Genomic DNA, 25,912 nt, shown 5'->3' with positions numbered 1-25,912 from the left:
ATCCCAAAAACCGACGCCATGACCTTGCCTGCAGATGAAACAGTCTTCGCCTTCTTTGGAAACCCTTTTGAATCCATTGTTTTGATTGTTCTTTTGTCTCGGGTGTTAAGTAATGGACCCATGCTTCATCCATGGTTATGAAACGACGCAAAAATTCTGCTATGCTGCTGTAAAACTTTGCTAAACACTCAATTGAAACATATTCACGACACGTTTTGTTCGAGTGTGAGCAAACGCGGCATCCATCTTACACACAACTTTCCCATGTCCATATTTTCAGATAATATGCTATGTGTCGCATTTTTTGAAATGCCTACTGTCTGCTAGCTCGCGCACCTTCAGTCGACGATCATTCAGTATCACTTCGTGGATTTTCCTCACCGTTTCTGGAGTCGTCACTTCATTTGATCGACCAATACGAAGTCCGTCTTGACAGCTCGTACGGCCTCGTTTAAACTCTGCTACCCAATATTTTACTGTTGTAAACGAAGGGGCAGACCCTAAAAGTAGAATCCAGTTCAGCTTTTATATTGATGGGGCTGAGGTCTTTCAAATAAAAGTATTGTATAACATAACGATGACCAATTTTCTCCAATTTCATATTTTCACCGAAAACGTTCACTATCGATGGCTGCCAAACTAATAATAAGCAGCGTAGCGTCTTCAAACGTATAAAATATGCTTTATAGATTGCATACTTTCTAATACAGTGATATTTTTCAAACAACTACCGCCATCTCTAGGTCAGGCCGGGTACTTCTGGGACCACCCTCATATAGGTAATCTACCGGTTAAGGTAGGTTTTGGATTGACAAAAGCTGCGAAACAATTCTCTTGTCTCTTCCAAAATAACACAACCGGCTCCATTTCCTAAACAGTCTTCCCTACCTTTTCTTTCTGCATTGGATGCTACACTTCAAAATTATTAAATTGTGGTCAAGAGACTGTGTCCCCTCCCAGGAAACTTTAAATTGATGACACTGTTCCTAACAATGTGCCTAACCATAAAATATCTAACTTACACCTTTCTGATTCACTTGGCATTTTCCATATATACCTACTTCTTTTAAGGTGTCTAAACAAAGTGTTGGTGATGATTAATCCGTCTGCAGCAGAATTAAATTGCTTTCTCTCTCGGTCATTCCTTACCCCTAAACCCAAGACCCCCATCTCATCAGAAGCCCTTCCTTGACTACTGTTGCATTTCAATCCCCCATCACTATCAAATGTTTCCATGCAGAAGCACTCTGTTATACCCTCTAAACAATCATATTCACTATCATCTTTTTCCTCTTGATGATTGCTTGGTGGTGCGTGTGTGTAAATGACCAAGTTTTTCGGTTCTGCCTTTACCTCTACTAGTAATATTCAATCCGTTGCTTGCTCTAGTACATGTTGTCTACGATTCTTCCTAACTTTTTATTCAATATTATTGCAACCCCTCGCTGGCTCTCGTCACCTCCACTGCATTATACTCAGTAACTATCACCGCTATCCTTCCATGTCACCTCGCACAGACCTATAGCACCTGTATTACCTCTTGCCATCTCTCGCTTTATTTACTCTAATTTTCCTGCTCTCAACATTTTCCTAAAATTCCATGTTCCTATTCTAATTTATTCGATCTTCTTCTAATTATCACATCTTCTTTGCTGCTGATGATGGTTTGTCAGGGTTTCATGAGATGACTGCCGATGCCTTGCCCCTGCCGTATCATACCGTGTAAATCGTATAAATATTAATCCCGATGTTCTCAAGCAATCAGGTGAAGAGGGGGAGTACAACTGAGTATACTGTGTCAATTTTAGAGATATTCATGCCCTGGTTTAAGAGAAATAGCCAATTTTTTTGTGGAAAAATGTTTCTGTTGGTATTGCTGAAAACTCCATAGTGTAGCCGGCCAAGACGGAGCCGTGGGCTAATTTCAGTTAACCTTCCGCAGTGGTATGATTCGAAGAGGAGTAGCTAGTAATGTGTACTTTTCATGGAGTTATTAATATGTTTCTTGGAGAATGGGATAAATAACTCCATAAAAGCATTAATTAGGTACCATTATGTTTCATTTTTTAAGGCGAACAATTTATTTCGGGTACGTATGCTTCATACTTCTATATAATGAATCACAGTGTGTATCTACTTAATTGAAAGTTTCGGCATTAATTTCTTCTATATTTTCACAGCGCTCGTGTCAATAAAGTAGTCGTATTTAAAACTTTTCAAAATGTGAATAATTTAGTTTTGAAAACATGCGGAATTCACTTAGGGGTTGTTCGATCGAAAAGACGGAAAACCGCAGAAGAAAGAGTGAGTAGAGAACATTTTTGGGTCATTCTTTTTAATAATAATATTTTTCTGGGGAGATAAAGTTTACTGGAAACTTCCTTTCAGAAAGCACCGAGGGTATTTAATTTTTCCCCCAAATCAAAACTTAAAGCAAACCAAGTCGTACAAGTTTGGAAAAATATGACTGTAGCCGAGTTAGCGAAAGCAATTGATAAGGACGTTGGTGAGTGTTATCATTAATTTTATGAAATATTATTGTGCTCTTAAATTTCAATTATTTTCATTCCTGTTGAAACTAAATACCTGCATTTTTTGTCGTTTCAGATCACGTTTACGAAGTAATGACCTTTGTGGACAACTCTATTGAATACGACAGGGACGAGTCGCAAATAGATAATTCTTCGGTTATTCAGGATATAGTGAAGAAGTCTGGATTTCGTTATCAATTTGTATCCCCTCCAACCGTAGAACAGAAGGAGGAGAAGTTGAGAGATGTTTTTAAAAGGTGTGAACATGTATTTTAATGGAAAGGATTACTATTGTAACTAATTAGGACATTGCTAACCCAGTTGTCATGTAGCCTAATGCCTTCATTTTATTTGTACCCAAATATTTAAATTTGAAAATGTCACCATTTTTCTATTGCTCTCTAATTTATACTCAATTCTATTTAAATGATTTTTTCACCAATAGATCAGAGATAGATTTTATATTATTTCCATTTTGTGCTGCTTTGACTCGTCCTGAGAAGAAATTTTTACTGGTACCCATTTATCAGTATTAGGAATCTAGAGCCCTACCCCTTTTGCCTTTTAACTGTCTTTATAACTTTCTCACAAATCCACTGACTTACCTTTCTATTACCCATCTATTATCCATGCAAGGCAATTTTATGGATATTAGAATTTTTTGGGAAATAGAAGGTGCCACAAGAGAATAAATTGCTGTTCGTACCCTCTAAGTTTGAATTTCACACGGTGGAAGGATTATTCCTGTGATATTAACTTTCGCCTGTCAAAATCAACCTTAACTGATTAATTTACTGATGGTTGGTTATTGTGTTTTTAATCCATCAGGATTATGCTGATCTGCCTGGAAAACTCTTATCCATAATACTTTCTCCTTAAATGAATTCCATATGTCCTATCGTATTCTCTTTAATTCTTTCTAACTGATGCTAATGATTCCAGGCACTGCGACATCATTCCCTGTCCTGAGCATATTTTATCCAAGTTTTTTTTTTTGGGTTTTATATTTATAACATAAAAAAACTACACTATTTGGTTATTTGTGACATCTGGGGTGTCATGAGCCAGTATCATGAAAAAGTTTGATCCGTACACACGATGTAATTTGACTGTTGACCCATTATTTCTATTACATTATTTTTGGAAAATTATAAAATGTGAAACATTTCATCTGATTGTTTCAAGGAAATTTTCCAAAACTCTATCCGACATTTTCCATCTTATGACTAGCTTCATCAGGCATAATGTGCTGAGAATGTTATGTGTTATGTTCAACTGATGGTATCTCCTTTCTTCCACAGAGGGAATTGGGTAAAGGTGTGTTCCTGTTGAATTTTTTTTTCTGTGTGAGTGCAGGTCAAAAGTGTTCTTTTTTCCACCAAATACCCTCCACAAAATTGTTAAAGTTTTAAAAGTGTTCATGTGAATGTGAATGTTTTTCAAAGACTCGTTTATGACATTTGCGTTTATGGAAAATAAACTTGGCAAAAATGAAAGGTTATTTCTGCGGCCTTCACTGATATTTACGTGTCAACTATCACATTTGCATTTTTGCTGCATCTTATAGTTTTGCAGGATAAATAATTATTGAAATCAGCTCAAAAGACTTGATATAAGAGGCCCTAATATTTTGCATGACCTGTTCTTAATGAGTGAGATGCTATGACTCCCTTCTCAATATAAGTGCTATTTTTTCATTTGACATTTTCTTCTTAATAGCATAAAGTCTGATTCTATTTTGAAAAACATTTTTTTGAGACGCTGACATAGCTACTGCCATATTCCCATCCAATTTCCCTCTTGACTATTGAATGTACTGGGGGTGAGAAATTTGTTAGGAAGGGAGGAAGCTATTGAATGCCCTTGCCACCTCTGCCAATTCCACTGACCTATTTAGATTTGTTTTCTTACAGACTTTAATTCTGACTAAACCACAGTAATCAACCACACTGAAGGTTGCTGTGATAGGTGAAGGTAGAGCTCACATACTAACTACTACTGTCTCATACAGTACCTGAAATTCATACATCATGATAAGGGGGTCAATTCATTTTCCTCTGCCACCTGTGGTTTCCCAGAAAGATATGGAACCTAAGAAATCACTCTGTTTGAGTGAAGCTGAGGGTACCCAGAGGCATTGCCCAGAATTGAGCACTTGCTCTACCCCCTGGATTATCTCGCTTCCTTTTGTACTAAGGGTTTATTATAAGAAATGCAATCCTTTTTGGCCATTAATAATTTAAACTTTTTCATGTATGCACCCATGAATAAAATTAATAGAAGCACTAAAATATCTTCAAAGTAAAAATAAAATTTTTTTAAGTAATTTGGGATATCTCATGGCATGTAAGATGCTGTGACTGATGAATTTCTTTCAGTGGCATGTTTGTATTCATACTTACATGTTAATTTTCTCCTGTATCCATTGACTTTTTCTTTAACTATGAAATTGATTTCCCCAGGCCACCTCCTGAAGATCCCTCTGTTTTGAAGAAACGTCCTGCTGTAGTTACAATCATGGGCCATGTAGACCATGGGAAAACAACTTTGCTAGATACTTTAAGGAATTCATCTGTTGTGGAATCTGAATTTGGAGGAATTACTCAGCACATAGGAGCTTTTTCGGGTATGTTTGCGGAATGTGTATTTGTAGTTATAACATGAGATTTTTATTCTAATGGGACACAGTAGGTGCAAACAAGAGCAACTACCATGTATGGTGAAAGACAAAAATTACTACTTTATTTTTGTTGTATTTTAATCAGAAATCAATTATTTGGAGGCTCAGGAGAATGTAACACAAAATAGTGGCTATGGCTAGGACTTAGGTAATGAATGCATTGTTTTGTAAAAATATTCAAAATTAACTTTAATCACCTTGATTGATTGATTCAATTACTCTCCCTACCCATTAAAACACTTGCTTCCATTAGTCAAAGCAGTATTGCAATTCATCATCTGATGGCTTCATTGACAGGTCTTCCATTATTTTATTTTACTTTGTTCATGAGTGGAAATGAATATTCCTCCACTCCGCTGATTATATTCTGAAGAAAGTGGAAGTCATGTTATGGTAAATCCATTGATAAAGGTGATAGTTCTGAAATTAGGTTAGTAGGTGTAAATTACCTGACAGAAACATCAATTTAAGCTGCTGCTGGTCTTGATGCTTATAAATTTATTTACAAATCTAAACCTTTCTTTCTCACTCATTTCCTGCGGTTATTCGGAATCTTAATGTTGTACCAATGAATAGATGATTGACCATTAGTTATCGACCTGCTCATTCTAACATGATCATGCTGCAAAGAGTGCACTTAACTTTTTGGAATTTCTCCACACAGCCAATGTGTCTCGGTTGTGTTTGGTTGCTGAATAATAGTTTTAGGATCTATTTTTGTAGCCTTTTTTCACATTCTTAACATAAGCAGAGTAATTAGGGGATAATGGGAGTAATTTGATAAAATCATTGCTATTAAAAGGTGTTCCTTCCGCTCTGCCTTAGTTCAGGATTGGATTCAACATTTCCTTATTTCTCTTACTCTTTTATTTTCTTGAATTTGATGGTGCACTTCATGAGAACTAAATTATCTGAATTTGCATCTGTTTGTGGGAAGCCATGAAATCATGACTCGTCCCAACTCTGTATCCAACCATGATTAAACATAACTTATACTGCGGTGCCATGCATCTCCTGGTACTCTCATCATGTACCTGTCAATTTTGGTGCTTAAATCTGGTATTAGATATAATTAAGGTATTTATTTCTCGAAACTTTAATTGTCTTCTCCCCAGTGGCATTCCTTATTCGTGAACCATATTCCCCTATCTCATTCTAGTTACTCTCTTAGCTCATCACTATCAAATGTTTTCTCTCCAGGACACCAACAATAATTTGGTGTAGTTGGTTGTATGCACTATTTACTTCTTCCTCTCTGTAATTGCTAGTCAACATGTAAACCTGAATAACAACCAAGTTAATTTGTAATGATTTTATCTCAACTAATTATAGTCTTATCTCTTGTTATCCCTTACTGTGGCTCTCCTTCCCTCTGCTATTTATTACTTTATAACTTTCAATCCAATAATCCTAACCCCTTCTCTATCTCATCTGATACAGCCCTAAAATATCTATATTTCTTCTCTCCATCATCAGTTTGACATATTCTAACTTCACTATCCTGAACATCACGCTTTCATTTCAAGTTTGAATTGCAATAAGTGTGGTCCTTTCCTTTGTCTTCTTTTCAATTGCTTCCATCAATTCTGCTCTGCAATGATTATGTAAGATGCTGATCATAGGCCTTACTTCTCCTGCTGCAGAGCAGAACTTCAAGCTCGTTGGGCTGGGTGTTGTGCCCAGCTAGCCTTGTGGTTATTAGGACATTATCATGTTTTTGTTCCAACATACTAGATTGAGATAAATATTTGAGGTGGTTCCTCATTTCCTTCATCAATAATGTTTTAATGAGACACCATCACTTTAAATGGTCACTACCCTCTGATCAGATGTAGTTACTGCCATCTCATTGAGGAACAGATGCTTTGTAAATCACCTATTGTCTAGGCCTTACTGTTCAACCTATCAGGCATGGTTGTCCTTCACAAAGCAATTACCATTGTTCCTGATAGCACAGCTCTTAGGGTCATCATAACATGCAAGTCATTCCCCTACGTTAAGGTTTTGCTCCATGGAGTAGGACTACATGTAAGTTCTCATTAATCATCAGAATGTTACCCATACAATCATTTAGTTACATATCTTTTGGGCATGATATTTTTGTGTTATAGAGCAGTCTTCTCAGGGAAATATATTTGCCCCAATTCACTATGAATGTAATTATGTTTTCATGTGAGGCTAGCTCCTTTCTTGTTTATAAAGCCAACTTGTATGTTTGACTTTTTTTATGCCTGCCATGTGTTGTATGATTTTTGCTTAATATTGTTTCCTGGTCATGAATGACTGGCTATATATTAATGGCAACCTTTTTTTTATTTTTCAGTTGAATTGGCCAGAACTGGTGAGACAGTGACCTTCTTGGATACTCCTGGGCATGCTGCTTTTACTGCAATGCGCTCACGGGGTGCCCACATTACAGATATTGTAGTACTTGTAGTTGCTGCAGATGATGGCGTGATGGAACAGACGGTGGAGTCAATAAATATGGCTAAGGATGCAAAAGGTGAGTAATTAATAAAAACTTGTATGTACAGTATTTCATCTTAACATTATGTTCATTTAAATCCCCAATTATTTTGAAGTGTAAGAGGATGCCTCGACAGCCAGTATGGCACTCCGCTGGACATCAAGGGTTCCAGGCTCGAATCCCAGTCAAGGCAAATGATTTTTACTCTTTGCAATTGTTGCATTGTTATGCACTTTAGCGCAGATGACTCAGATAAAAAGTTACTGTCTTGGCATTTCCCGCAGTTTCTTTGATTCAATTCTACATCTACATCAATACCTCCGAGCCACCAAAAAGGTGTGTGGCAGGGGGGTGCAGCACCAGGAGGAAAGGGATGAGGGGGTTAGGGTTTTCAAATGGTGGGGTAAAGTGGGGGAAAGCTACGAAAAAAATGCAGATATATAACCATGCACAGTTAACCTTGTAGGTTAATACTTATTGTGTTGAACTGACTCCTGGGGGATTTCGAATACAAGCCTTCTGGTCTCCTATTGTTCTTGGAAAAAATGATGGTTTTAACCTGTCAATCTTGCAGTCTCTCCCTAATCTCATATTTGTGATCCCTCTGACTGTAATACCTTGGGGTTCGTCTTATGTTCTTGATGTCATTGGGAAAGGACCCATCTTTAATTGTTTTTAATAAGTTTAATCTATATTGTAAACGCGGCTGTGTAAGGGAATCCCAGCCTAAATTTTCTATCAAAGTAGTTATGCTACTGTGTTGGTCATAACAAAGTTAGAAAAATCTAGCCCCCCTCCGCTGAACTCGATCTAATTCCAAAATCCAATTTATCTTTTGAGGATCCCATATACTGGCAGCATAGTCTAGGTGGGGCCTGACTAGGGCAAGAAAACATCGTTCCTTCACTTTTTCGTAGCATTTACCTAGCAGTCTTTTTACAAATCCCAATTTTTTATTAGCACAACTGCATATTTCTCATGTGTACTTTCCCCAGGACAGATCGTGAGTAACTATTACATCCAAGTACTCATATTTAAAGGAATCTACCCTCGCAATTTCGTAATTCAATTCAATTATGCTTGCTTGAATAATAATTTTTTTGGAAGTTTCTCAAAAAGGTGTTGGAAACGGAAAAAAAGGTGTTAGGGAAATATCCCTTAGAGAATCAAGCAGTCCTTGGAATCCTAAGAATTAAAAGGTTATTTTACTAAAACTGTGACTTGTGATATAAATTAAGTATCTAATTACTTTTTCCAATTGAGTTTATTGATTCGGGAAAATATTCCCTTAGTGAAAATAGTAGTCTTCCGGATTAAAGCTGTTTCACATACTAGTATGCTTGGTGTGCCAGTTGGTTATGTATTTCATATTATGGCCAATCTAGCTCAATTACAATCTCAAGAAAAATTTCAAATTTTGAGTTGAATTTGATTTATAATGTAAATTTAGCACTGGGAATCCCAAGTTTCCTGCTTGTCAATTTAAAATATCTTAGACCATACAGCTGAAGGACCCTGTGTTCAAATCCCAGCTGATGTATCAGTAAAACCACATAAAAATCCAAACAACTTGATTTTCTGGTTAATAGAACTTAATTGGGAATTGAATATGAATTTCACACACATTAAGACATAGTGTATGGGAGTAATCACTTTTCTTATTTCCTTTGATTTAATTACCGTGGAATCTTGATGAGTAAATGGGAGCAAGTATAACCCTCCAGAATTCCCGAAGGACTACAAATGCTCATATGTCGGGAGGAATGAGAGTTGATTGCTAGTTAAACTGCTGTAATGAAGCATTAAATCAGTTATTTCGTGCCAAGGCCTCTCTTAAAATTAAGACGCTGTGAGATTATGACCCAGGTTCTGAAAGGGTTTGCTAAATCATGTGAAATAAGTGACAGCATGTTGCCTTTGTTAGAATACAGTTGAAAAATTAAAATTATTAATGGTTTAATATGACCTTTTCATCAACCATTTAGTTAATGAAAGAAGACACTTTGCTTTTCCATGTAGAATTTTGTTATTACGACCTTGGTTTTGTTCGTCAAATCTTCAGGTGCCGAAACTGTGTCATTTAACCATTGAGTCATTTTGAAAGCATGGCTCAGTAATTTTGATAATCCCAGTGTACATATTCTCCAAGAGCACCAAGGAATTCAAATGAATATGAGTGAGATTCACCATGATGAACTGTTGGCATCATAAATTCCAATGAGGTTTTTGACCAGTTAGCTGTCAGGAGAGGTTAATGACAGCTAAGGTCATGTGCACTATTGGGGATAGGAGGGTAATCTGTTAGGGGTAGGATGTTCAGGGAATGGAGGAAGTGGGGAGAGAAACCTGGTATGCATACTCTTAGATTACTCAGATGCATACTCTTACATTTGCATACTCTTACATTTGCATACTCTTACATTTGCATACTCTTACATTTGCATACTCTTACATTTGCATACTTTTACATTTGCATACTTTTACATTTGCATACTCTTACATTTGCATACTCCTAGCGAAAGACACCAAGGGGTTCACAGTTTAACATCCCATCCAACGGACTGAATACTTGCTAATGTGTGCTCTCTGCAAAGCACCCCAAGTAAGGATCAGGATACCAATGAAAAATCCTGCCACCTTTGGGATTCGGACCTGTCCCCTCTGGGTGGGAAGTTTGTGCATTAGCCACCACACCATCTGGATCCTCTATTTTTTGCCAATGAGGACTTGAAAATCAGGGGAGGAAAAGTGCATCCATATTTATGCACTTGTCCATATTCAATCACAAATTACTTTGTGAAATGTGGTTGTGAGGTTTTTGAAACATGATCTAAACGTGAGAATTAACTGTCAAATAGGCACGTATAAAAATCAAATGGTGAGTTGGTTGTCAAATAAGGGTGTCCTTGTGTTGTGGTAAATAAATTTGTCAAATTTGGGTCTGGTATAGATTATCATATTTTGTCTCCCTATGTTTCTAACTTGTTTTCACATTAAGTGCAATTCAAACTTCCTTATTTGTGAAATTTAATGTCTTATGCTAGAGATGAAGGCCATAATGTAAGCATACTTTCACTTAAACAAAGTAAAATATTCAGATTTGTGTTAACTCATATGAGTTAGTCACTGGTTTGTTTGGATTTTATTTCAGAGAAGGTGCATTTAATATTAGTTAACCTTGATCCTGTGACTATTGTATTCTCTTTGTGTAAAAATAATGTCATATGAAATCTATGCTGAAATTTGCACAACTATTATTATTATTATTGACATTCTACAGTTTATGATTGGGTTTGGATGGACACAGACTGAACAAATATTCATTTCTTTGCCTCTCCTATCAAAACATAGCCTGACATTGGACTCTACAGAAAATCCATCTTCATTACGACATACTGCTTCCTACCTTATTTCCATCCAACGTACCTAAAGTTCTCTCCTCTATTACAGTCTTCAACATCCCTTCGCCAATCAAAATTCTCAGTATCCACCTTTCCTGCCTCCTTTGTATTTCTGCCGAAGATCTTATCTCCTCCCGCACCCATATTTAATGTTATTTTGCACTTTGTACAAGGTTTGAAAAATTACCAGAAAATGTAATTGATTATAGTCAAGTAATGATAAGGTTGATCATGTTAATTTAAGACTGAATTGCTTTTAGTCAAAGCACAATTTTATGATTTTGTATAATTTTATGTTTTTGACGTGTTTGTAGGGTAATAGTAATGGAATTTTGTTTTGATTTCAGTTCCAATCCTTGTTGCCATCAACAAGATAGACAAACCGGAAGCTGATATAGTAGGTAAACGTTAATATTACCATATTTATGGAAGCATGAATTCACATATACTTTAAGAATGGGCTCTTACTATAAAGAAATTTTGCCAGTAGTATTGACAAATGAAAGCTTGATGGTAGGATTATTTTCAGTAATGTAGTCCTAATGTTGATGTTATACCCTTTAAAGGCCTTTGGGTAAACCTCCTGCCACTTAAATAACATAACATAACATATCTATCAATGGCCTGTAGTTTTTTAAAATTTGGTTGAAAGACAGGAATCTTAGTTAATGAATGCCATTGTGTATCTTCATTTACTGTAGTATGTTTCAAAAAACTGGTGGAAAATTCAAATTTGTTACAAGATGCATACATCTACACATGTGATTCCACAATAATTAGTTTATTGAATACAAATGAAAAACTTTCAATAATAATTCCTTTCATATTCTTTGTGAAACCATTCTTTCTCAGGAGAGGACAAAGCGTATGCTATTACAACAGGGTATTGAGTTAGAAGAACTTGGTGGTGAAGTCCAAGCAGTGCCAATATCTGCCCTGAAAGCTAAAGGAATTGATGAACTGATTGAAGCCATAGCGTTGCAGGCTGAGTTGTTGAATTTACGTGGTGATCCCTTAGGTCCTGTGGAAGCTGTAGTCGTAGAGTCCAAAGTTGACCCTAGGAGGGGGTAAGGCTCATCATATTACTGCTTTTTGATAAAGATGGTTAGGCCTATTTTAAATACTGGCCTTAAACTTTTCCTTGACTTTTGTTTCTAAATATGACCTTTACATTTGCCTGGATGTCAGTCAGGGATGCCAAACATTCCGTAGTTTATGGAACTGTTCCACGCACAAGTGACTTTGCCCACATTCCTCATTAATGTTGAAATGTTCTGTTATTATATTATGAACCGATTTTTGCGAAAGGATACCTACTGTGCAAAACCACAGAAATAATTTGTATACTTGGAGTGATGGCCGTAAAAAATTGTGCACAGAAGACATAGAACATATTTTTGTCAACCTGTGCATTATATAGACACATATCATTGTCAAATTCCAAAGAAACTGCGGGAGATGCCGCAACAGTAACTTTTAACGGAGTCATCCGCTAATGTGCATTTCAATGCAACAATTTCAGTGAATGATTTTTACACTGAATGATTTTTACACTCTGAAATTGTTGCATTGAAATGCACATTAGCGGATGACTCCGTTAAAAGTTACTGTTGCGGCATCTCCCGCAGTTTCTTTGGAATTTGTCAAAGTGGAAACACCATTAGTGTTTAAAGTTGGCTTTAACCTCGTGGACTGTGGTGCCTCGCGCACGACTACGAATACCTGTGACATTGTATGTACGGTATTTCGTCACAACATCTTGTTCCTTTAAAAAAGCCCCAAAATTTCAGAGTTTAAGAGGACGCCTTGGTAGCTTAAGTGGCTAAAGCACTCGACCGGATATTGAGGGATCTGGGTTCGAATCCCAGTCAAGGCGAATGATTTTTACACTCTGAAATTGTTGCATTGACATATCATTGTATTTACATCACTTATAAATCATATCTAACTAGTAGGAATTGGAGTACGGCCAAAAAATACCGGCCAAAATCAGGGTTTGAACATAGTACTTCAGTGTTGGAAGCCAGCAACCTAATCACAGATGAAATTCAACCCTTGATCACATCTTTTGCTTGGTTCTTTAAGACCTGATTTGAAATTCAGTATCACGATGGGAAGTTGTTCTACCATATTAGCACATTTCTGTGACTGAACAACTGAACAACTTTGGTCCTATTATTGATAGATTTGAGCTCTAACGGCTAGTAGTATTGAATGAATGTAAAACTCCAATAGCCTTAAACAGTTTACCTTTCTAAACCAAGTACAAATGAAATTAGTTGGCCAACGCCACAAGTCAAGAAGGAGTAAAAGGTAAATAGGAAAGGGATTGGAAAGGTGAATACAAATACGCGTATTTCAGCCACAAAGTAGCCCTCTTCAGCGTACTGAAGGGTAATCGTCACGACAAAACAAGTCGAAGTGAGAAAGCATAAGGGCAATCCGAAGAATATATAGTGTAACATGTGGGGGAGGGGGGGGTTGGTGAAAGAAACAGGAGCCAATAGACAAAGCTGATAGTGGAGGAGTTTGAAAAGATAGGTTATGTAGTGAAGGGGAGGGGGAAATTACACGATCAAGAAAATGACCGTCACAAGAAAGAAGGGGGGGTGGGAAAGTGAAGGGGAAGCTTAGCACAACCGTTAAGCGAACGTTGGTGGGGGAGGGAGAAGTGAAAGGCAACCTACAGACAAATGACCGTTGGGGATGTGGGAAAAACATTACAGAGGATGAAGGGAATACCTCAAAAACAGAGAATTGACAGTTTAGGAAAGGGAAAGGTGATTAGTTGTGATTGCCTAATGTTCTCCCCACTATGCATCACAATATTCTTCAATATCTCATCGTCAAGCAAAATGCTCTGCATCCATCTCTCCTGCCTCCTTTGGATTTCTCCCAGCAATCCCCTCTCCTCCCTGACCTTGTCTGCTGTTCTATTAATAATTTATTTACTTTTCACCTCTAACCTCAGTGCTGATGGTGTGTCACATGAATAATGTCCTGCAATACATTTTCAGGAAGTTAGCCACAGCCTTGGTGCAGCGAGGTACCTTGACCAAAGGTGTGGTCCTCGTGGCAGGTGAAGCGTGGGCAAAAGTGAGAGCTCTCTTTGATGACAAAGGGAAAGTCCTCACCTCTGCACCTCCATCAACTCCTGTAGAAGTTGTCGGGTGGCGGGAATTGCCCTCTGCTGGAGATGAAATACTTCAAGTGGACTCAGAGGTGAGCAACAAGCAAATGTAACTTGATTATTTTTATGTATGGATGATTTAATTTACGAATGCTGTTTGGTTTACATTTGCAAGCCAGTAATCTACAGTCTTGTTTGCCAATTATTTATGATGAAGTAAAATAATTGATAAAAAGAATAGGATCCAGTGCCAAAAATATCTTGCATGCATCATTATCCTATATATCCCAGGGTGGGCTAGCTGTACTGGATCCTGTATACCTCCCTACTGTGACCCTCTCTGACCGTGAAACTTCCATAGTATGAGGGCGGTTCAATAAGTACCCGTGTTAGAAATGAAGAAACCATTTTTTCAAAAACAATTTTTTTATTTTTCAACGTAGTCCCCTTTTAGAAAGATACACTTCCCCCAACGTTCCGGCCATTATTTTAACCCCTCCAAAAAAAGGATTTGTCGAACTCTCCAAAATATGCCTCTGTCTCGGCGATAACTTCCTTGTTTGAGCTAAATTTTTTTCCCGCGAGCCATTTCTTCATGTTAGGGAATAAGAAATAATCGCAGGGAGCCAGATTGGGTGAATACGGGGGATGCGGCAGCAATTCATGACGTAGTTAATGCAGTTTGGCGGTGACAACTCTGGATGAATGTGCTGGTGCGTTTTCGTGGTGAAACAGCAATCGCAGCACCCATCGAGCCGACAAATTTTTCATTGCCAACTTATCATGTAAAATATTAATTGCCGTTCCGGTTGACACACCCACGGCCTCTGCTACTTTGCGCTCTTTCGTTCATTGATCAGCGAGAATCATGGTGTGGACTTTTTGAATGATTTCTTCAGTAACCACGTCTGCTGGGCATCCTGGTCGCTCCTCATCAAAAACAGATGTTCGCCAATGTTTAAATTTGTTGAACCAATATCTAACTGTGGTCATAGATGGCGAAGTGTACCATAAACAGCATCCAACTTTGCTTTTATCTCCTCATATTTCTTCCCATCCAAAAACAAAAAGCGAATTACCGAACGATACTGCTCTTTTTCCATCTTAGTGAAAATCACAAAACACGTCTTACTCAAATGGCTGCCAAATCCAAACTAATTTAAATCAGTCGGAAATTTGTTTCACCGTCGTTTGATAGATGGCAGCACACGATGATAACATAAACCTCCCTCAGGAACACCCTTTGTTGTCAAACACTGGTACTTATTGAACCGCCCTCGTATGATGCCTAATATGGAATGTGGCATGAAATTCATTCTCTAGAAAACAGTTGTTCTTTAGAAGCATTTTGGTAGGTTTTTTAAAAGAATTTGAGTATTTGGCATTCTGAACAGTCTCAGTTGCTCGCTCGTCTTCTCTGAGCCTTTATAACTGCCACCTTCCACCACCTTTACATCAAGAGTACAAGTTGCGCCTCAAAACCATCACCCCTCTGAGATTCAAATGTTGAGGCCCCAGGAGGTGTTGGCATATTGCATGTAAGCAGTCAACATCAAGTCTTTTACTTACATGATGTTGGACTGAAGTACCGCCTCACTTAATTTACATAGGGGATGTGGCTGCCATTGAAACTTGTTTCATTTAAATCAAAGTATAAAATTAGTTAGAAGAATTACTTATTTAAGGCTGCCATACGTATTCATTGAAGTTCTCACTTTATGTGCAGGTGTTTGGAAATGAGAATGCATATTAATTTTATGAAGTTTATTAATGAAAGGCATTTAATATGCTACAATGTTAATACAAATCTTCACTGGAATCATCTAATGCATTAGTTTATGGAGATCTCACAATGACATATGACGTTTATCAGGAAATGAGCTCTCTTCCATGCACATACTGAAATGGCATAAGGACCAGTTGACTTTTTGGTGCCTTGGTGGTCTCAGGAATTTATTTCCAGGATATTTTGGAGAAATATTTGATAAATTTGAAATTGACTTCATGAATACTATTTCCTTTCATCTCCTTAATAGTCCCTCATGAAAGAGCCATGAAGCCATATGAGGATCAATTGAAACTCCAGCAGCTAAAATAAGCTGCTGTTTGTGTCTTTTGTTACCAATATTTTAAAATCAAAATTGTCCCATTCAATTAAATCTTAAAAGTGGTTCCTGAACCTTTTTAGTTTTTGTCTTTGTGGAGATTAAGGGAAAATTTGGTGTGCCTCCCTGTGCACATTTTTTTTAGGGTTAAGTCTATACTTAACCATGAATTCTGCCCACTCTGATCCTCCAATTTTTATTGGCTAATATAGAGTATTATGTAAGAATTTTATTGATTGATGGTTAGTTCCTCCATCATTTTACTGATTGATATTATTCCCATTTCAGCGGGTTGCTCATGAAGTGATAAAGTTCAGAAAGAATCAAAAGCAGCAACAGAAACAAGAACTTGATTATGAAGCTGTGAAAATGAAGGAAGCGGAGCATTTGAAGGCAAGAAAGAACTATGGCAGTTAATGAAAATATTTTGAGAATGAAAGAGTCAGGCATCACCCAATGAAAATTCACAATATCCACAATAGAACACCACTATGTAAACTTGCATGCAAAAATGTTTTTAATCGACCATGATTTCAACCTTATTAATGACCTCACAATCTGTTGAAACCATGGTTGGTGTTAAATTTTTGTGCCCAAATTTAGATAGTGGTGCTTTAATGCAGATTTTGAGATTTTTGCCTCCCATTAAATATATTGTGGATTTTAAAGATTTCACTGATTCTACTCAGTGATTGTAACTGGAAAAGCAGTTAATTAAAAATAGCAATTTTCCACAAAACATAATTTAATACGACCGGTTTCAATGTAACTACATCATCATCAGGTAAGAGTCGTCAATCAGAGTCCAGTATATATGCTGAAATGCAAGTAAGGGGAGGGTAGTTGAAAAGAGGGAAGGGAGAGGAAAGGTGGTAGGCAGCATGGGTAACTATGGTTACTCCCTCTTTTCCACTACCCTCCCCTTACTTGCTTTTCAGCATGTATACTGGACTCTGAGTGACGACTCTTACCTGATGATGATGTAGTTACATTGAAACGGGTTGTATTAAATTTTATATTGTGGAAAATTGCTAATTTTAATTAATCATGATATTCCACCATATCACACCCGAAATGTCTCTTTTTATTGGAAAAGTAGTAATGGGATCGGAAACTGAAGTTTGGGGCATTATTGAATTTTAATTCCAATTTAATTCTTCTATGCAGAAGTACAAGGCTGAATTGGAAGAGAGAAGGAAGAGAGGTCGATACAAAGTGAGGCCTACAGGCCCACGGACCAAGGATGATACCGAGGATACCAGGCCAAGGTTTAGTGTTGTTGTCAAGGGTAAGAATCAAAAAATTTCACTAGCTATCTCATAGTGTAGTGTCCTTTGGAATTATTGATTATGAAGAACTAACAGTAAGTCTTGTGAATGTGATGGCTTTAGCTTAGAGACAGCACTGTTCCATTCTTGTATGTGAAATGCATGGTATAGGCATGAGATTACCCATCCAACGTCCATCTGGACCTACCTCACTTATCTTTGGTGATCTAACAGGAACCAGTGTATCAATGTGGCTTGGCCCATAAGGGAGGAGGGTACAGAAGAGGGGGGCTGAGCAGTGAATTTAAGTATGCAGTATTTAAGGGAAGGGTGGATGTCCCAGTGGGTGTTGTTCAGCTTAAAACATCAGAGCAATCAATTAATCAATTAAGGAAAGATTAAGGAGGGAGGTATTTTTGGGAAAATGGAGCCATTCTGACAGGGAAGTAGGTTTTTGGGAGGCATGGTGATTGTTGATTCTAAATTGAGGGTACATTGTCTAATAAAGAAGAGAATTTAAATTTCGATGATGAATATATTATGGCAACTTCTAAAAAACTACGGGAGATGCCGCAGCAGTAACTTTGAACAAAGTAATCTGCTAATAAGCATTTCAAGCCTTTAAAGCCCCCAAAATTTCAGAGTTTAAGAGGTCGCCTCAATAGCTTACCTGGCTAAAACACTCCGCTGGGCATCAATGGATCCGGATTAGAATCCCAGTCAAGGCAAATGATTTTTACGCTCCAAATTGTTGCATTGGCATTCTTTCATTTCAAGGTGGGATGGGAGGAATTTTTTGAGTTATAAGGGAAGGAAAAGAGTAATAAAGATGGAATAATTTGCATTTGGCCTGATTTTATTCATTATACTTAGTATCCTGCAAGCCACCGCTAGGGTGTTTGGTAGGGGGTGATTAGATAAATAGATAATCATGTTAATTTTGGGGTCAGTTTGAGACTATGGAGTCCCTGGAGGATAACACACCAGACTACCCTTGGCCCAAAACACCTTTCTGTCCTGGCGCGGTTGGACGAACATTATTCAATTCTGATCCTGTATTGTTTGTGGGAAAAATGGCATCTTAAGTCTATCAGTTCTGCACTTGATCTCTCAAGTTTTATTGACATGATCTCTCATACCATACTGCATTGAGTCCGTGGGGATTTGGGGTAGATTTAGATAAAGGCTTGACAGCTTTGAGAATGTCTAATAAAATGAGAAAATATTTAAAGGTAAAAGAGGGACATTTAGAGAGTGTGTTGTCTATGTTTTGGTGGCTAGTCTAGTCTTGGAAGAGGGTTTATATTTAGGATTGATTGAAGGAACTATATGCCTGAGAAATGTGTAGTTGGTGTAAATGGATAGGGTGTGTGGTGTATTTTTTGGGTAGGCTTGAGTTTTTAGGAATTTCTAAGTTTTTTTGTTCAGGAGGCTCCTTGGTTATCATCCGCTTAGGTGAGATACTAATTCAAAAAGAAATCCATTGACAAAATTAGATTTTTTGGAAATTTGGTGACTAAGAATGATGAATAAGTGAGGAAGAGATGAGGAGACTAAAACTTGTTCAGTATGAGATGGGTGACAGGTACTATAGAGGAGTAATTGCTTGTGCTAGTGGGTTTAACGTTGATATAGGTAAAAAGTGTTTGGCTTATTAGAGATGCATTAACTTTGAGAGGATATTTATTTGTGATAGAAGAGGTGAAGGATCCTAAATCATTAATACACAGAGTTCAGACATATATAGTATGAGAGCCCAGATTGCATTTTTGTTGCTTAGGTGTGCCAGCCAACTGTCATCTTCATTCCTTCATGGAAGAAAATGGTTTCATGATGTCTTGATATCCCGGTCAAGACAAATGAAACTATTGAGATGAATCAGCAAACCGTAATGCATGGACACCTCTTCAGGATATTTGGAAAAATATGCTAGCATTGTTCCAGTTTTAAATATGAAAAAACTTTGGAAAGGTGTTTGAAAATTGTTTGGAAAAGTCAGCAGTATGATATGTGAACCTGGATTTCACAATGCTATCTTATAGATGTAAGATCAGGGCCACGTTTATCAAAGGTACAAGTTGGTTTACAAGTCCCCTAAAAACCATATATAATATAATGTCAAAATTTCTAATTTGCACAATGTTTAATTTAGGCATATAAAGAGTATTGTGCTATCTTTTACCTTCAGTGGACTCTGTGTGTGTAAATTACGAGGAGTTGTAAACGAATCTTTAGTTTTGAGAAACAGGGTCCAATTTGTGCGTGATGTAGACCATCATGGGTGCAGGACCTGGTTAACACCAAGAAATAAGCTGGAACCATGGCTCACCGCACATGTAACTGGTATCATACCAGTTAGATAAGCAGTGATGAGGGACAATTCACGAAAAGTACCTAGTCCAAATCTGCTAATACTCCAAAGGACATCAGGAGGAAGGCATTACATTAATTGGGAATAGGAATCTAGAAAATTATTGGTCACCCTGCTTTATATTTGTTGTAATTAAACTTATATTTGTTTTTGTGACTATGTATAGTATTCTTTGTGGCATTCCCCTCTGAATTATCATTTACAAATGAACTCTGGTGATACATATCATAGTTCACCAATCCCTCCATGCATTGATGGTTGTAATTTTGCAGGTGATGTCAATGGTTCCGTGGAAGCCATCTTGGATGTCTTGGGAACTTATGAGGCAGAACTCAACTGCGACTGTCAGTTGGACATTGTTCACTATGGCGTGGGAGAAGTTATTGAAAGTGATGTGGAATTAGCTGAGGCTTTTCAAGCTTACATCTACGGCTTCAACATTCCAATGCCAGAGAGGATTGCCAAAATTGCACGCAAGAAACAAGTACGAGTGCGCATGCATAATGTCATCTATCGCCTTGTGGATGACATTAAAAGTGAGATTCAAGAGAGGCTGCCACCCCGTCAAGTTGAAGATATTTTGGGTGAGTAATGTGATGCTTTTCGGCATCATGCTGAAGAATCGAGCACCCTCTAGGCAGTATCTTAACATTATTAGAATCAAAAGTTTTAAGCACTGTAAGGGGTGATATATTATCGGAATATATGATGAATATATATGAATGTGTGGGTCACGGTAGTCCAGGGGTAGTGTTGGACTGCTGACCGGAGGGCCCGGGTTCGATTCCTGGGCAAGTCTCTCTGGGCTCATCAGCTCCACCCAAACAGTATGATTTTTTGAGTACCAAATCTTCTTGGGAAACCGTAAACGGCACAGGGAAAGGAACTGGCCCCCGTACCCTGATGTGTGAATTTCACACGCCGTCATAGGGCTTAGTACGGGGGAACTCTACCATCACCTACCAAACTGATCTTCGGGTTGATTACTGTGTTTATGGTTTTATATATGAATAGGATTAACCATGTTCGCTTAAACTTGAAAGGCTTATTATTAAAAAAATAAATTTTGTGGAAAAGTACAAAATCTTTTAATATGGATGCGAAATACTTCCAAGAAGTGAAGTCTGAAACCATAGAGTATACAAATATATGTTTTTATGCAGTCGAATTTTTCTTGCCGGTACTCAAAAATTTCCTCTCTGAGCAGTTTGAAAACCAACTCATTGACCAAATTCTTCACATCATAAATAGAAACTTATCTCTAAAAACACCCTGCTGATGAGATATCAGAGTTTCTGCAAGACAGGAAAATTTGAAATTGCTAGAAAAGCTAGGAAAGTAAAATATTAACTTTTCAGAGTTATCAAAAATTGAGGTATGATGGGTTCGCAATGTTTTTCTAGGTTTTTTAAATGCTTATTGTCAAATCCCGGCGGTGTTGAATATTTTTCGGAGGTATCTCGATCCCTACTTGAGGTGCTTTGTGGAGGGCACTTTGAGTGAGTACGCCGTCCGTCGGATGGGACGTTAAGCTGTTGACCCCTTGGCGCCTTTCGTTAAGAGTAGGCTAATGCCGACGCCGGGTTTATCTCCACCCTTCATCCTTTCCTGTCCATCCCCTATGGCGCAAATGACCTCAGCAGTCGGTCGCCTCCCCTCAATACTACTACTACCAAATGCTTATTGACCTAAATTGACAATACTGCCAACATTCCAGCTGGCTTATTCAAGTCAAGGCAGACCTCCTGTGACGTAATGATGCCAGCTGAATTGCTGGAAAACTTGCCTACTTAAACTGCAAGATGTGTTTTATTAGTAATGCCATTTTGATGTTAAAAAACACTAGTGCATTTTTTAACAATTTTATCTTTACATGAAAGGCTGTGCCTTAATCTTCTTTTCAGCATCGCAGCAATATTAAGTCACTTATCATATTGTACAACCAGCTCCTGAATTTCACTCTTGTATAAATCTGCCTCCTTATTTGCCAACCACTGTGGAATGGCAGTTTTTTATTTCATCATCATTGTTGTGGTGCTAGCCGCCTAGATGTTTTTTCAATAGCTGGGACCAGTGGTAATTAATGGGCACTAGGTTAAAGCTATAAGAAGAGTGCAAATTTAAGTATACTACCTTGATCAAAAAGTTCCCGGAATAACCACCGTGTGGCGCTCCCATCGTTCCGATTTGAGTTCTGTTTTTTTTGTTAAATTGGTACATCTGTTGTTGATATTCCCTTTAAATCTTAGTGTCATAACTTGACATTTGCAAAAGTTACGTAGCCAAGAGTACATCTATCTCTGTGTGTGTTGGCGATTTTTTACAATTGCAGAAATGGATTTAAATTTGAAACAACGAACTTGTATTAAATTTTGCGTAAAAAACGGATTTAGTGGCGCACGGACGTTGGAAATGTTGGAAAAGTGTTTCGGCAACGATTCTCTAAAAAAAACGGTCGTTTACCAGTGGCACGAGCGGTTCAGAAGTGGTCGTGAGTCAATCGAAGATGATGAACGCAGTGGCAGACCATCGATATCGAAAGTCGGTGAAAAAATTGATAAAGTAAAAGAAATGTTGGTCAATAACCGCAAATTAACCATCAGAGAAATAGCGGAGGACTTGAACATTGCCTATGGATCCGCCCAAGACATTGTGGTTAATGATTTGGGTTTCCGTCGTGTAGCAGCAAAGTTGGTGCCGAAAGACCTCAATTTCATGCAAAAAAGAGACCGTGTTGACGTCGCAAAAGACATGATTTGCGAGGCTGAATCCGATCCCACATTCATCAAAAGGATCATTACTGGAGACGAGACGTGGGTTTATGAGTACGACACGCAATCCAGACATCAGGCAAGTGAATGGCGTTCACCAAATGAGCCGAGACCAAAAAAACCACGTCGTTTTCAGTCAAAAAAGAAGGCAATGCTGACGGTTTTCATGGATTACAACGGTGTAGTGCATCATGAATTTTTGCCAGAAGGCCAGACAGTAAACAAAGAGTATTATTTGGGCGTTATGAGACGTTTGCGTGAAGCAATTCGCCGAAAGAGACCAGAAATGTGGGCAGAAAACTCGTGGATTTTGCACCATGATAACGCACCGTCGCACAGTGCTATCATTATTCGTAATTTTTTGACGAAAAATGCAACAAATACCATCCAACAGCCACCGAATTCACCTGATTTGGCTCCCTGTGACTTCTTTCTGTTCAATCGAGTTAAAAAACCATTACGGGGAACGCGTTTTAGCAGCCGAGAGGAAGTAATGGAAAAATCGCAGGAAGCACTGATGGACATACCGAAAACCGACCGTAACTTTTGCAAATGTCAAGTTATGACACTAAGATTTAAAGGGAATATCAACAACAGATGTACCAATTTAACAAAAAAAACAGAACTCAAATCGGAACGATGGGAGCGCCACACGGTGGTTATTCCGGGAACTTTTTGATCAAGGTAGTATTCCTATAAGCTACCAAAAAGAATTTGGAAAGATCCTATGATGTTATTTTGGTCATCTGGTGGCTATCAATGGGAGGTAAAGAGCTTGACAGCGAGAAGACGTCAGTGCCGTAGCAATATTTGATGTCAAGTGACACCTGACGTGGGTTAGCATGAGATAGTGTCATGTCAAAGTCCTTGAAACTTCAAAGATGGTCACATCAAAGACCAGTCTCATTTTCTATGTGTACAGATTTCAAACTATCTGTATAAAAAAATGCACAACATCCTGTGACTATGGATTGTCTAAAGAATAATTTGGTATATTTTCGTAGTAGGATCATATCAAGTGATGAGGTTTCATTATATAAATAATGTAATTTTATCGTTTTTAATTTCTAAGCCAGGTATAATTTAGTGTAAGGTTAATTGGCTAAAATTTAAATGAAAATATCTACTACAACCGTACAAAAACAACATTAAAAATCCTTTAGGGATAATGTGTACCCTAACTGTTTATGTTTTTGTGTACTATGTATGGAAAGTTATGGTATAATACAACTTTTTATCACTACTCTCAAATTCTTTCAAAACCAATAGTTCCATGACTAGATAACCAGCTACAGTACAGCATGTAATACCATTAACGTTAAAGGATTTGACTGTTGTTGTGATGAAAGTATTCAAATGTGTCAAGAAAAGTTTTCAGAGGTGTCAGATGTATCAAGGATTCAGATGTGTAGAATTTATTTCAATTTCCACTTAAAACATTCATATGCCCTGATTCATATTCCTGAACATTATGAACAATAATCTGCTAATTACCAGCCATTTCATCATGTTATTCTCCAGGGTAGAAATTGCCCAAATACCAAAATTCAGGAAACAGCTTCTTAGTTTAAGCATCCTCTTCTCTTTTACTTACATGAATAAGGTGAAGCAAATGTCCTCCAAGAGTTTATCATCACAGAAGGTAAAAAGAAAGTCCCAGTGGCTGGGTGCAGATGCACAAAAGGAACTCTAAAAAAGAATGCATATTTCCGAGTAAGGAGGGCGCAGGAGGTCATACATGAAGGTAAATAAATCACTTAATTTATGTTAAATCATTTTAAACTGACATTTGAGGATAGACTTAAGAATGGAGAGTACTGCGAAATGGGCTAAGTTGATATGTAGATGTGATTGGTCAATTGTTCTTATTTACTTGTTTTTATAATGTATTTTCATAATTATTTTATGCCATAGCTTATTGACACTTCAAACACAAATTAGTGCATGTTGAATTAAAATTGTTAATGATCCATTTGGGATTATTTCTTGTGGATCTCCATATCATCACTGCTATCATTGACTTTAATCTGCCAATGATTTTACTAATATTCTAATTGGATACGCTGTTGTCTCATCAAGTCGACCTATGTGAATGACAACTCAGAAAAATTAATAGATTACTAGCGCAACATTGTATAAACCTAGTTTTTACCATTCCACATTTATTGTTCTTAAAAATATTAATTGTAAATTAAGGTTTCATCCTTTGTTTCCTTTTGGGAGAAATGAAAGTGGATGCACTAACAGGGTAATCAGAGTTCATTGATATTTTTCGGAAATGCAGTAATCTCTGATACATTATTATTGTCTGTCTTTCTCTCCTTAGTTTTGTCTTATTACTTGGTTTTACTTCGTATCAAGTGTCCTTTTGTAAAGAGTTTTGCCTATTTAATAAACATATTATTAATATTGAGTGCTCTTTAGGTACTCAAAAGTGATTGACCAAAATTTAACTGTCTAGATATTAGTGTTTCATCTCTCAATGCAGGGCTCTCTGCTCCAAATTGTATTTAAAACCGAATTAGACCAGCCAAAATTTGCAGAATTATCTGATTAGCTTGTGTGTGGTCATGTGTATGCCACCAACTTATACAATATGTTTAGACCTCAAATGTTGGAAGAATTTGATACCTAACCCAATTGAGATTGCCTCATGGATTGGGACAGGTATTTTTTGAGAAAGAGAGAAATCCTTTATTTTTTGCTAAATAAAAATGAGTTTATCACAATTACTTGATTATCAAGGATTTTCATAAAAATAAATTACATTGTGCAATTGTTGTCATTTTAGGTGAGCTGCATTCAATGAGGCATCTGAAAAATGAAGTGGACTCCATTAAAATGGATGTTGAGTGTGGTTTGCAGTTGAGTGATCAGACAGTTCGTTTCAAACCTGGTGATACCATTATATGTTATGAATTAAGAGAAGAATCTAGGAAGACAGATTGGAATCCTGGTTTCTGAAAAATTAAATCTGGTGTGCACCACAGCTGATGGTTGACTGGTTGCTTGCTCAACTTGGGAGTAGGTTTGGAAGGATATGTGCCTCCTGGTAGATAAGTAAGATTTGTTATGTCTGACTGATGTTGTAAATAATTTGTTCCAACCCAGAGAACTGTTTACTCGTTATGTCATGTTTATTTCATGGCTTGTTGCATTCGTGTGTGAGTGTTTTTACTTGGAATACA

At 37.4% G+C, this 25,912-nt stretch overlaps 1 protein-coding gene across 1 annotated transcript; it reads left to right on the top strand.

Moving 5' to 3' along the window:
• The first annotated feature begins 1,950 nt into the window (after nucleotides 1–1,950).
• On the top strand, nucleotides 1,951–25,912 carry mIF2 (mitochondrial translation initiation factor 2). Its single transcript, XM_071597536.1, has 14 exons — nucleotides 1,951–2,089; nucleotides 2,181–2,304; nucleotides 2,389–2,506; nucleotides 2,608–2,788; nucleotides 4,994–5,157; nucleotides 7,535–7,714; nucleotides 11,427–11,476; nucleotides 11,932–12,146; nucleotides 14,097–14,301; nucleotides 16,603–16,707; nucleotides 17,482–17,602; nucleotides 20,226–20,537; nucleotides 24,328–24,468; nucleotides 25,516–25,912. The coding sequence occupies exons 1-14, from the start codon at nucleotides 2,055–2,057 to the stop codon at nucleotides 25,686–25,688; spliced, it is 2,124 nt and encodes a 707-aa protein (XP_071453637.1). The 5' UTR covers nucleotides 1,951–2,054; the 3' UTR covers nucleotides 25,689–25,912.

The sequence above is a fragment of the Hetaerina americana genome, unplaced genomic scaffold, assembly GCF_022747635.1.
Source record: "Hetaerina americana unplaced genomic scaffold, ioHetAmer1.1.p SCAF_9, whole genome shotgun sequence".
In the NCBI taxonomy this organism is placed as follows: Eukaryota; Metazoa; Arthropoda; class Insecta; order Odonata; family Calopterygidae; genus Hetaerina; species Hetaerina americana.
Note: the sequence above shows the minus strand (reverse complement) of the source record. Positions and strands in the feature narration are given on the sequence as shown.